Source organism: Tasmannia lanceolata, unplaced genomic scaffold (genome assembly GCF_043159265.1).
Source record: "Tasmannia lanceolata isolate RefF3 unplaced genomic scaffold, GAP_Taslan_0.1 ptg000011l, whole genome shotgun sequence".
Taxonomy (NCBI): domain Eukaryota; kingdom Viridiplantae; phylum Streptophyta; class Magnoliopsida; order Canellales; family Winteraceae; genus Tasmannia; species Tasmannia lanceolata.
The window spans coordinates 21,869,883-21,883,246 of record NW_027518688.1 but is presented as its reverse complement, the minus strand read 5'-3'; the positions used below and the strand labels follow the sequence as shown (position 1 = coordinate 21,883,246).

Genomic DNA, 13,364 nt, shown 5'->3' with positions numbered 1-13,364 from the left:
TGTCTGAACTTGTATTGCAAATTGTATACTATACATTTATATTCATGTATAAACATCAATGTTTAACAAGTGAACCGCCTCAGAAAATCCTCTAAAACGGGGATTCCGATAATAGATTTGAACTTTGAAGGGTAAAAAAAAAGTGTCAGGATGTCTAGTGGCTGAGGATGTTGAGGAGACTAACTCTGGTTTGGATTAAGCACCTAAACACACACTCTAATCCATCTTCAAGGCCTTCAACTCTAGCCTCCAATGCCTGCAACACTTTTTGTGCTTTTTGCACCATCTCCTTCTCACCATCTTTTCTCGAGATGTTGTGCGAGATGACAAAGAGTGCAACATCGACATTCTCCACCTCGCTCTTATACGATTGTTCCCCTTCACACGTGACTTGTGCCTTGTGCATCAATTTTGAAACCAATGACCATTTACTTGACCTTCGATTTGGCCTTGACACAGACATGAAGGGCAAGATGGATTCGAAGATGGAGATGGTGATTGCCTTTACATCCCTTAGCAAGCTAACCACCATTGCTAGATGTTGGTCCTGGTCTAATAGAGGAGATGATGCACATTTGTTATCCATAAGCTTCATTAATTCAATATGCTTTTCTATTTCCTTCTTCGTCTTCTTTCTAGAGCGAATGTAGGCATCAATTTTGCTTTCCATGCCGGATTCTCCACCTCTTTGTCTACGAAGAGCCAATTGAAGGTCTTGCACACTCTCTTTCGTCTCCGATAAAACATCCCTCATGGTTCCACACATGTCCAACAATCTAAGCGACCCACCCAACACCTCCTCCACCCACTTCTCTTGTTCATCGTGGATAATGGCTTGTTGTGTAAGTGGCAACTGAAGAAGGTCCTCAACGAAGCCGTACAAATCCTTGAGGCCACCTAAACCAACGCAAATTGTGTCTCCGGCCAAAGAAAATGTTGTCCCTGATTTTGAAAAATTCACCCTAGTCTTTAACTTGTTGATCTCCTCTTCAACTTTGGACACAAGGGGATGGGATCTTGAGGGCATGCTAATGGAGCGAACATGGTATGGTTTTGCGGGCATTGCAGAAGAGAAAACCATCTTTGATTTCTTAGCACAAAGACCCTCTTCTAGCTTGAAGAAATTGTGATGATGATATGTTGTTCTAGATCTATGGTTCATCTCTTATATATAACAGCTACAGAGAAGATGGAAGAGACAAGGAGAATCTTTGCCTACTCGTCTATATGCAATAAAGCATCTAATGTCGATGTGGGTCTTCCTATAATTGTTGATTTTGTAACCCATCTGCCAACAAGCTTCATTTCGTACCACTTTGTTTACTCGATGAAGATCAGAGCTAGCCATGGCATATCACAATGACATGATTTTCAGGCCCCATTGTCCTGTACTTTTTTTTATTTGGGGGCCAATGTCTCTTGCTTAGTAGGCTCTCCAAAATTCATATCTTCAATATTTGCACGAGGTATAACGCACCAGTGGCAGATGCTTCATTGTCTCCCATGCTCACCAATATTACTGCCACATTCTCTTTATGTTATTGCATGGCCAAACAGAAAAACGTGGTCTTCTTCCAGATTCTGTTAATTATAAAAGTGAAACAACTTTTATGTCCATTTTTACAGTTAAAAATGAGCGTAAAATTTGTTTTACGCCCATTATACACGTAGAAATAAACAGAGCCAAGGTGGAAATAAAGACTAATAATCACGAGCTTAAATTTATGAGTTCATTACCTACCTTATGACCTATGTTGGGTACATGTGTGATAAAGACCATTGATTTAGTGGATCCCTGTGAGGCGACCAATATGATCTTGGTCCCACACACCATGCACACCCATTGTTGGAGGTTTCATGCGAAAGTGAAGATCCCACATTGGAAAAGTGAGTGAGATTTGAATGGGCTTATAAGTGCTTGGCATCCTCCCCTTAACGGCTAGCTTTTAAGGGTGAGTTCTACCTTGGTCCCAACATCCATCTATAAGATCAACATCAACAAAATCAATAATTTGGCTTGTTTTGGCGGGTTCATAAATAAACCACATATACTTTATAAAGGAGATTTTGATCCGGTCAGAACACCTTTTTTGAGTGTTTCGACCAGATCAAAATCTAAGGGCCAGGTGATTTGCCACCTAGCCCGTCTGGTTTTGACAGTCGGGCATCATATAGATTCTCTTTATAAAGGTCTTAGTATTCCATAATCACGGGAGACCAATTGTGATAGGATAGACATGTGGTTGTCCATCAATTCAACGTATTTGATTGCGTACACTTAACATGAATGTGGTCCTTACCCACCTTTCTTTGTTTCCTTTTTCTTCATTTTTTGAATTATTTTTTGTGTTTGTATGACCACAAATCCTCAGATCTTAACTATGTGATAGTTAGTTTTCCATCTTTTCTGCATTTTATTTTTAGGAGATTTTGTTACCATGGGCGGAATTATTGCATATATTTGAAGCACTTTGTAATAGCTAAAGAAATTTACATTTGTAAGGAGTTCATAGCTATGAAATTTAATAGCTATAAAGAAAATTATATTATAAAGTAATTATTAGCTAAAGGATAGTCTGCATTTATAAGGTTTAAAATAACCTTGCGGGCCACTCAAGTTATCTCGTTATCCATCATATAGGTAACATAATATCAAGAATTTAATAGTTAAAGGGTAATTTATGTTTATAAGTTTTAAAATAATGTTGAGGGTCCTGTTAATTTTATAGTGTATTTTTTTGTTAGCTTTATTTTGTTTTATTTTGAGAGATGTAGTGAGGACAAATTTGTAATTTTGTGTCCATGGGCATGTTCATCATTTTTGCCTAGCTTGCACATGTGTGAGCCACACATGCTTGCTTCATCTTTTTCCCACTACCCACCTATTTCAAATTCAAACATTTACTATGAACTCCAAACCCACCACTTCCCTTAGCATTAAAGACACCACTTTCCCATACCTACTACCACTTACAAAAGCCATTACCTAACTACTTTTCTTTAGACTAAGCCTATTCTCATTTACTCACTTTTGTAGAGATTCTCCACTAGTAAGACCTCCATCGAAGCTTTCTTATTTTTATTGTTCTTTATCTTGTAGTGATGTTCTTTCTATCATATATTAAAGTACATCTCTTTTGGGCATTGTTCTTCTTCTACTTTGGTCGTTCATCTTGGGCTAGTGTAAACTTTGGTTTCACTATTTGAGAGGAGGATTTTCCGGTGTTGTGAAATCCGTCTTTCTCTATACCCCAAGTTTCTTACTGTACTATAGATCATATCATAAGGTTGTTTAAATATGAGTATATATCATACGCATGGCACCAAATTCTCCTACAAATAAAGAAAGTGTAGCTATATATAAAAAGAAAAAAGAAAAACCTAAACCCTAAACCTCACAAACCTAACTACGCTACGCTTCTAAATGGTAGGGAGAAAAGTACGACCACAATATGATTATTCCTGGAAATAACTGTCTTCCAAAATTTACTTCCTGAAAGATATGTTGTACAAGAAAAAAGATCATTCGACAGCCATTCCAACAACCTATATAGTACAATATCAACCATGGGATTGTTGTTTGAATTTCTGTTCAACAGCAATAATATTATATTATTTAAAGAGTTGGACTCTCTCTCTCTCTCTCTCTCTCTCTCCCGCGCGCACACACACACATCAATATTAGGGGTGCAACTCAGGTCGCGTGGGTTCAGGTTGAGGCCAACCCGACCCGACCCCAGGAACCCATTTTTCCAACCCGAACCCGACCCAACCCGAGTTTTTAAGCTTAAAAGGATAAAAAATGTCGGATTTCACTCGGGTCGGGTTGCAAAACCCTCAATCCAAACCAGACCCGAACCTAACCCAGGTTGGGAAAAGTCAACCCCCGAACTCAACCTGACCCGACCTTTTTTCAGGTTAAACCCGTCGGGTTCGAGTTGAACCAGACCCGAGTTGCATCCCTAATCAATATCCTTTTTTTGTCTTATATAAGTCGGGCATTGCTGAATTTCTTGGGTCGTCATTGAGTTTCAGTTTTCTATTTGAAAAGTACTCCAAAATGTCTAGAAGAACTTCAAAATTTTCAAAATTTCAATGGTCACTCTTTTAAGATTATTTATCTTCCCTTTATATAAATGGAAAAACGCAAAATTTTAATTAATTAAACAATTATGTTATCATTTTCATCGTATAACTAAGGCTAATTATCTTCCTTTTATATAAATGGAAAAACGCAAAATTTTAATTAATTAAACAATTATGTTATCATTTTCATCGTATAACTAAGGCAACGTTGAGCATTTCATGTTGATGTTGAGTTTTTCTATTCTATTTAAGAAGAGGAAAGCTTAAGGTCAAGTGGCTGCTTAGCCGCTTGAAAATGCGCGGTCATGTATTGGAACGCAGACCGTGTCACATTTCAAAATATCAAGTCTGGACGGCGAAAAATCAGGTCGAGTCGGCAAAAATAGGTCTAACCAGAAAAAAAAAATTGGATCAATCATTTTGTTTATTTTTACTGATTTTTTACTTACTCGACCCGATATTTGTCTACTCAATGTTTTACTCACCGGGCTTGATTTTTTACGATTCAACCTGATCTTTTGCTCTCATCAAAGACAACTTTATTAATAAATATTATAAAAAACTTGGAGAAAGGATACAGATGTTAGGCTACAAAACCGAAGTAGAAGAGATTGTACGAGTGTCAAACCCAATGACTACAGGTAACTAAGAAAAAAACTAGAAAAGAAGAAAACAAAGGAAGGGGGCTAAGCCCCGTATAGTGCATGCACATTATCAAATCCATTAAGTTGGTAGACAATCACAAGGCTAGCTCATGGCAGAGGATAAAATAAGGCATTTTTAGGAGCCTTCCAAAAGAATATGTACTTCATTTCACTTTGATTTTACAAATAGGGAGTTCATGTGGTGTCGAGTTAGGTCCTCTCACAGGGAAGAACAAAATTAGAGGTCTCAGTAACACATGTATGTGTGACCCAAGGTTATGAAGAGAGAGACAGATTTCATAACACCGGAATAACCACTCCTCAAATTGTGAAATTGAGATTTACACTAGCCCAAAATCCACAGCCAAAGTAGAAGAAGAACAAAAACCAACAAAATATACTCTAATATATGATAGAAAGAACAAGACTACAAGTAAAACAATAGAAAGAAGAAAGCTTGTAAATAGAGACAAAAATGGGGCAAGTTGGCTCTTTGCTTCACATCACTAGCTTGCACATGAGAGCTTCGATGGAGGTCTTGTTAGTAGAGAATCTCTACAAAAATTAGTAGATTGACTTGCTCAATAGAAAGTGGAGAATTAATGACCATGGTAAGTGGTAGTGGTTATGGAAAAGGAACTGGTGATGGGTTTAGAGTTTCAAGTAGAGTTTGAATTTGAAGTAGTAGGAAAGTAAAAAAAGATGATGCAAATATGTATGACTCACACATGTGCAAGCTTGGCCAACAAAATGACCAAAATTGCCTTGAGACAAAATTACAATATTCTCACCACATTTCTCAGAAGTAAAATAAATAAATAAAAGTAAACTAAACAAGATATGTTTAAAAAAAGGGAAATAATACCCGCCCTCCCCTCCGTTAACGTTATTCGTTAAGTTTTAAAAGGCAAAGAAGAAAGTCAAAGGGGGTGAATTTATCCTCAAGCGGTCCTCAAGCAGTGAACCATTCTCACATAAATTGGTTGGCTTTTCCCCAACCCTAACCTAACCCAACCCAACCCAACCCAAGAGAAAGCCAAGAGAAAACTAGGTTAAACTGTCGGTCGGGTTCATGTTGGGCTCTACACATGTTGCACCGCTATTTATAGATGAGGCCAGAGCATGGCACGCGACGAAGATGCGTACTTCAACTCATGGAGATCACACGTATGCACCATTACACAAAGTAGGAATAAACTAGCTTTACAAGCACATATTTATCACGTTCATGTTACCTCCTAAGACGTACTCCCACCGGTGCAAGTTGAAGTAGACACAGTTCACGGGAAGGCTTTACCTAATCTTTACCTATTTTGAGAATGATTCTATGAGAAATTGATAAGCTGATTCTGGCCCATTTAGGACCATCCGGTGGGACCCAGAAATTGCCTTTCATGTAAAGTGACCTTCTGTGTAGTCGTTCTCTTCGGAGAGCCGACCACAGTAAAACCTACCCCTGAGGTTGGACTCTTCCTAACCACCACCATGTATGAAAATAAATAAAGTTAGAAAAAGGTTTTTCCTGTTTGGTAGGAGGGGGACCTATAAAATTATAAGTGGGGCCCACCGTTTCGTTGCAATGGAATTATATAGTATGGATCCCAAAAAGAAAAGGCACATTCCTCGAGTAAAAATCAAGCCTTTTTTTTTTTTTTTTTTTTTTTGTATAAATCAAGTCTTTTTTGTGTCCCACATTCTCTCTCTTTGGATAAAAAGCATGTAAAGTAGTAGTTCCATAACGCTTGGAATTGAGAGAGAGAGAGAGAGAGAGGGGGGGGTGTCCATTCATACCTAACTAGACAGAAAAAGGCTAAGCATTAAAATAACAAGAGGCATGGAGCCCACTACCTTTTCATATGCTAAAGAACCTGACCCCACTCATCATCACCTCTCAGTCTCCCACGTCTACTCACATCCTACCCGTACACGTGTCTGTACGATGTCAAAAAAATAGTGACGCCACCATTCCCACTCTCCTATTTCGAGAGCATCGTTATCTGATATGTAATGTCCCATGAGACTGATTCAATTCTTTCATCCCCACTTCCCCAAAAAACCCCTCTTTTTTGAAATTCATTCATTTTTATTAACAAACATAGATAAAGTGGCAATACATGGATTAATGAGAAAATCAGTACATACAGTCTGTTACCAGATAACCCCTCCCATTTAATGAAATCCCATTCTGATTTTTCATTTCCAAGACTCACCATCTATTAGAATCAAATATCACAACATGCCCAAGAAATTTATTGCCACACTGGCACCACCCAACCCATCCTTACTCCACAATTTATTCCCAAATTGCCCACTGACTGATTTGAAAGGGATTTCACAGCACAGATGAATTTGGGCAATGGAACAGTCGACTAGAATCATCCAAGAAACTGAAATAATTAGAGTAAAAGAAAGGGCTGAAGGGTCAGTCCAAAAAGGACGTATCTTTGTTAAGAGAGAAAGAGAAAGAGAAAGAGAGAGACCATTAAAAAGTTCAAAATTTCATGGTTCGTTAAGTCGACATGATTGCTCAGTTTTTTTTTTTTTCCAGGCCATGATTGTAAGTCATTACACCTTTTTTCGCTCCTTCCCCATTCTATCTCCACCACCCAACAAAACACCAATCAAATGAGAAAAAAAGAAAAAGAAAAAGGAAAAACAATTACTGATTAATAGAAATTCATTTCTACAATTAAATCCCCATCAAAAATTCAGGTCGCGTGCTAAAAAAAGAACAGAATAAAGCTGCTATTTCTGATACATGGGGTGTGTCGTTAGTTGCTCTGTAGACTTTATACAGAATACAAATATCTATACGTTAATAAGATAAGAGGAAGAAGAGAGTAGAGAGACTCCTTTTTTTTCTTTTTGTTTTTTCTCCTTCTAGACAAAAAAATTGATCAGAAAACCCAAAAAAGAAACCCTGTCATGACCCTCTCTCACCGAGCAATCTCTGCTTGTAAGGAGGAATTATAACCAACTTGTTCAATCTCCCACATCAGCTTTGATACTACTTCATCATGAATAGGCACATATTCCTGATAAAATTATGTATCAAAAAAAAAAAAAAAAAAAAAAACCCAGAAAGAGGACATAGCTTTTTACTAAAATAAAGATAAGATTCAGACTCTTTAGACTCTTACCTCTAGTTTTTGGACTAGTTCTTTGGCGTTTGGGGCAGATACTATTATGTCTCTCTGCAAGGGTTTGATAAAGCCATCATCTACGGCTTTGTCAATGAAGGTGAGAAGAGAGTTGTAGTACCCATCCACATTAAGAAGGCCCACCTAAAAAAAAAAAAATTCACATTTAGGGTTAGGTTTTATGTTTAGGAAAGTAGGTTTTTTTTGGCTGAAAAAAGGTTTGAATGGTCACTTACTGGTTTGTCATGGATACCGAGTTGGGCCCAGGTTATGACTTCTAATAGCTCTTCTAGGGTTCCATACCCACCTGAAAATAGAGAAGGATTAGTAAATTTCCAAATCAAAAGAGGCAAAAGGTAGAAAGTTATGAGAAAGAAAAACACTGACCTGGCAAGGCAATAAAAGCATCAGAATGGCGAGCCATTTCAGCTTTCCTTTGGTGCATATCTGCCACAGCTTTCACCTCCCCTATTGTTTCACCTGTTATCTAAAAATAAACCCAAAACCCTCACTAAAATAAGCAACCAAACCCATGTAAGAAAATGGGCCTATTTTGAATTTATAACCACATACCTCTTTGCACATAAGAGTCTTCGGTATAATCCTGTAAAGGAAACAAACCCATGATACAAAAGTTAAAAAAGAAAAAAAAACCCAAATCAGAAATCTTATGATTTTATTGATTCTGATGTTATTTTGTTTGTCCCACCCTAATACATGTCCTCCACCTCTGTGAACAGCTTGAGAAACCAAACCCATTAGTCCCACGCTCCCACCTCCATAAACAAGGTCCACCTTTCTTGAAACCTTCACAAAAAGGAATTACAAAAGTTAGGACAAGAAGAATACAAGAAAAAAACACCCATCAAAGAAATATGTGTACCAGCTCCTTTCCTAATTCAACAGCAGCATCTTTATAGCAGTTTCTCTTCCCAGTACTACTTCCACAAAACACACATACGCTCTTAAATCTTGATTTCACAAGTTTCTCCTCCATATCTCCTTTTTTCTCTATATTTAAAACTGCAGTTCTCTTGAGACTTTTAAATATTTCTGTAGGGAGAGTGAACAAGATATGGAGTGTATTTATAGGCATAAAAAAAAGTAGATGAAGAGAGACAAAAAGGAAGGAGCTGAGGGGTTTTCTACGTAAATGCGCGTGTACTGCCAACAAAAGACTCACTCATAAGAGAGAGAATAAGAAATACTAAATACAGCTCGAAGAGTAATAGAAATAAGAAAGTTGGAAACATTCCTTTCTTTTCTCTCACCGCCACCTCTCTCTCTCTCGTTTTTATCACACGCAATCATATATCAGTGACTTCTCACACGTGCAAACTGTTGATTTTTCATCTCCAAAGTTCAATACTCTCTCTCTCTCTCTCTCTCTCTCTCTCTCTCTAGGTAACGTCTTAAAACGCGAAGTTACTGATCCAGGCTTTTATCTGTACCCAAAAGGCAACTCTCTCGCAAGGAAGCTCCTGCAGAGACACCCAACAGCTGCATATTTGTGAAACGTTACACAAACCCACTTCGAAATTTTTTTTTTTTCCATGTATTTTCTGAAGTGGGTTACGAGGAAAGTACTGTACGGACAACACAATAGGATGATCCAAACCGTCCATCCCTTGTTCGCCAAAAATCATTTCCTCTCGGATCTATATAACTTTCCATAATGTGCAGCTCGTTCTATAGATCGGAGGGCTAGGATCATCCTATAGAAATGATTGTTTGAGGACAACCTATTTACATTATGGGCCCATCCTACAGTGTGGTCTGGTACAGTACTTTTTGAAAAATAGGGGACTATAACTATAAGGGCATACCTAGGGGTGTAAACGAGCCGAGCCGAGCCAAGCTTGGCCAGGTTCAGCTCGGCTCGTTAAGCTCAAAAGCTCGGCTCGGCCAGGCTCGCGAGCCTTACCGAGCTCGGATTATATTATGTTCACACCCCTCATCTTCCCTGGACAGCCCTACTAGTGTAATTTGACTACTTTTTTTTACATTATGGGGGGTGGTCCTAGTAATAAATGGGGTTCCAAAAATGAAGTGACATATTTTGCCCCCGCCTTTCACTCCTTGGACAACCCTTTTAATGTATATATTAATATATAATATATATATTTAAATATATTAAATTCTTAACGAGCCTTAACGAGCCGAGCCTGGCCTAAATTGGGCTCGGCTCGTTAAGCTTAACGAGCCTAGAGAGCTGGCTCGGCTCGGCTCGTTAAGGATTCGAGCCGAGCTCGAGCGAGCTTCTGAGCCCGAACCAAAATTGACACCCTTAGGCATACCTCCATATAAAAACTCCTATTTTATCCCTCATTATTTTGGTAGCTTCCACCGCATTAATTCTTAGTAGAGCTGGCACCACAGTGTAATTAAATGTATAGTCTTCTCGTTTGAGAAAAGAGGGGTTTCACTTTTGATTGATCCGAGCCGTCCATTTTATAGCCCTCACTTCTAAAAAAATACAGGTTATTAGATGTTAGGAAGTTGACGGTTTAGATCTACTGAGGTGGGACCCACTTTGCCATAGCCGGTACGTTCAACAGCTCTCTCTTTGTATGGCCAATAGGAAGGTTTTTTGGTTAATGGGATCGCATATTTCTATTTTATACCATACGTATTGGTAATTCCACCCTCATCTATATTTAATAACCCATCACATCGTTAAGGTAGTAATCATTTCTCATTTATTGTTTTTACATATCGTACCGAATAAGGGCATATTGGGTTAGTGTTATTTTCGTTAATTAACTATCCGTTTCTAAGTATAGAAAATTCAAATCTGCACCCGATTCCGAACTTCAGAGTGAGTGTTCTAGTTATTTACCATTTGGACTGTGACAGCTACATTGGAAATCAAAGAGAAGCGTGTACCTAACAAAAGTAAAGGTAGTGAGGACCTCGATCTAGGACGTTCGTTTTATGCGGGCCCTACCATGATATTTTGAGTCCTACCTACCATATATATGGTATTATGATCAGACGATCGGAGCCGTCCAATTGGAATTGTTGAAATGAAGAAAGGATCTTCCGATTTTAGTTCCGCGATGCGAGTGATTTATGGGACATTGATATTGATATCCTGAGATGTTAGGGTGCTACTCTGGTCAGGTCGGGTTGGATCGGTTTGAGGCCAACTCTAACACAATTCGAGATAGCTTTACCATAATGCTAACCCAACCCAGCCCGACCCTCAGGTTGAGGATGGTCAACCCTAACCCAACTCATCTACCTGAAAATATGGTCAGGTTGACACAGGTTGGTTCATATTTACTTAGGCAAAACAGAAAAATACAATAATCCAAAAAAAATTAAGATAAAATTACCGGATCGTGAGTGGGTTCGGGTTGCCAAGTCCCCAACCCTCCCGAGAGGAAATGCCAACGCAACTGGAGTGAAAATCGGGTTGAGCCCGACTCAAGTTGCACCCATAATTCAGATGGGCGGTCTGGATGAATCAGAGGTGGGGCACCCTAAGAGGGCTACATAGTAACACAGGGAGATGCCGACAAAAAAACGATTTCATCGGTGATACGGATGGCGGTTTGTAGGATCTTTTGGAGAAACAGAGCGGCGCAATGATTAAATTACGCCGGCACGGATAACATGGGCCGGGGTGCATATATTTATGTTTTTTTTTTTTTTTTTATAGTATTAAAGAGCGCCATTTTCTTTGTTTCATTTAATTCTTAGCAGTGATAGTAGACTAGGTTAGTACACTCATAGGCGCAATGTAGCATCCTATCAATTTTGGAATGTCGCTTTTGCGGGCAGACCTAAGGAGCTGCCCGATACCTGTCGGGCAGACCTAAGGCAGGGTACGTATGTAAAATCAGCACCGTTGATCTTAACAATCTCATCCAACGAACTACATGATCATCCAAATAATGTGGGCCCATACCGAATCCAAACACCTAAAAAATCATCCAAATAATGTGGGCCCACATTGTTTGGATGATCCAAAGCGTTCATTTGATGGGCCCTGACATAGATAGGGTATGCTCAAAAAATCAGCTCCATCGGATCATCCTAACCCTTCAATCTATGGATGAACCTTCAGCCGAGGGGGCCTACCTTAAACAAATTGAAACTACAGGGGTGTATCTGTCACGTTTTAAACTATAGGGGTGGAAGTGGATGTGTCAGAAACAAGAGGGGGTGTAAATGTAATTTTCCCTTTTTAAAAAAAAAACACACACACACACATAGCTTACCCCCTTTGTTCTGATAGCAGCACTCCTCGCTTTAGCAGCTATCTAATCTATTTGCCAGAATCAAGAATTGGAATCGCCTTCCAATTCCTATTCTAATACCGTTGTAAATTGAATGGAAAAAAAAATTAAAAATTTGATTCTAATAGAGGTGGAATTAGATTACCCTCTCTTTGTGGAGGAAAACAAATTCTGTCATTTTTCTCCCTGCCAAGGTGTCAATTCCACCTCCTATTTCTAGTCATTTCTTGAACCACGTTGTAGAATTGGAATAGGATTCCAAGTCTAACTCCTAATTCTCGCAGTCGAAATGTGCCCTTGAGATGTTAATTAAAATAGGAACAAGGATTTTGTTTCATCATAGAGTAAGATTATGAGGTAAAAGATAGTTTAGTACCATGCCCAATTAAATGAAAATTTTAATTAGGCAAAGGATTAAGTGGACCACTAGAAATAAGGCTGCAACTCGAGCCGGGTTTTACCCGACCCGAAACCCGACCCGACCCGACCCGACCAGAGATATTTCTGGAGTAGGGTTGGGTTTTCCAAAACCCGACCCGCCCGACCCGAGTTGCAGCTCTAACTAGAAGGGAACTCTATTCGCCACGCGTTTGGTGAAACTGTTCTAGGCACTTTCTCCCTACGTGCCCTCTTTTAAATTTATTACTTTCTAGGGAGGAACAATATGGTATTGTAGGGGGACAATGTCAGGTCAAACTTAGATGCGGGGCCCATTGATTTATTGATGGTCATGAATAGTGGATGAACAGTCTTGTATGATCGTAATCGATGGCCATGAATAGTGGATTAACATATAATTTTTTATTGTAAATACGATTATCGTACATTTTTTTTTAGCAAAGTACGTTTTGGGAGCCACTAGTTTGAAAATTTACTAGTTTATGCTTCCATTTGGGACCCACTTCTCATCAACCCTAATCAGAATGACTCTCTCACCCACCTCTCATCAACCCAAATCAGAATGACTCTCTCTCTCTGTCTCCTGCTTTCTCTTTCTCTTTGTCCATTCCTTCTCTCTTTTTCTTCCTTTTCTTTTTTGAAGTACACTGGCTAGAGGCTTCCCAGATAGCACTTTTCATAGTTGTATTATAGATAGCACTTCTCATGGTTGTATTATGTCGTAAAAAAAAGGAAGAAATAAGAAAGGGAAATGATATCTACACCAAGTGTTTCAATAAACATGCGCTCTACTTGCTTGTCATGTAGCATTTAAAGGGTTTAAAGAACTTTTTAAGAACCATAATATCCTC

The 13,364-nt window shown here is 38.8% G+C and overlaps 2 protein-coding genes across 4 annotated transcripts; both read right to left on the bottom strand.

Moving 5' to 3' along the window:
* On the bottom strand, nt 1-1,494 carry LOC143886262 (uncharacterized). The gene has a single exon (XM_077390200.1). It carries the CDS (start codon nt 1,160-1,162, stop codon nt 155-157), a length of 1,008 nt encoding a protein of 335 aa, XP_077246315.1. The 5' UTR covers nt 1,163-1,494; the 3' UTR covers nt 1-154.
* Nucleotides 1,495-7,218: 5,724 nt separating this feature from the next.
* Nucleotides 7,219-9,046, bottom strand: LOC143886261 (cytokinin riboside 5'-monophosphate phosphoribohydrolase LOG3-like). Of its 3 annotated transcripts, XM_077390199.1 has the most exons (7): nt 8,754-9,025; nt 8,580-8,677; nt 8,444-8,474; nt 8,258-8,357; nt 8,107-8,177; nt 7,871-8,014; nt 7,219-7,765 (listed from the first exon to the last, which is right to left on the bottom strand). In XM_077390199.1, the coding sequence occupies exons 1-7, from the start codon at nt 8,964-8,966 to the stop codon at nt 7,667-7,669; spliced, it is 756 nt and encodes a 251-aa protein (XP_077246314.1). In that variant the 5' UTR covers nt 8,967-9,025; the 3' UTR covers nt 7,219-7,666. The 3 variants fall into 3 exon arrangements, with proteins under 3 accessions (XP_077246314.1, XP_077246313.1, XP_077246312.1); XM_077390198.1 differs by having other exon boundaries at nt 7,219-7,737; nt 8,444-8,677; nt 8,754-9,046; XM_077390197.1 differs by having other exon boundaries at nt 8,444-8,677; nt 8,754-9,038.
* Nucleotides 9,047-13,364: the final 4,318 nt, after the last annotated feature.

What these genes read in the sequence shown, in the direction of transcription:
- LOC143886262 (XM_077390200.1), bottom strand. Translation starts at nt 1,162, where the DNA reads ATGAACCATAGATCTAGAACAACATATCATCATCACAATTTCTTCAAG.
- LOC143886261 (XM_077390197.1), bottom strand. Translation starts at nt 8,966, where the DNA reads ATGCCTATAAATACACTCCATATCTTGTTCACTCTCCCTACAGAAATA. An exon ending in TTGAATTAGGAAAGGAGCTG is followed by an intron (nt 8,678 to 8,753) that starts GTACACATATTT and finishes CTTTTTGTGAAG; the next exon opens with GTTTCAAGAAAGGTGGACCT. An exon ending in AACTAGTCCAAAAACTAGAG is followed by an intron (nt 7,766 to 7,870) that starts GTAAGAGTCTAA and finishes TAATTTTATCAG; the next exon opens with GAATATGTGCCTATTCATGA.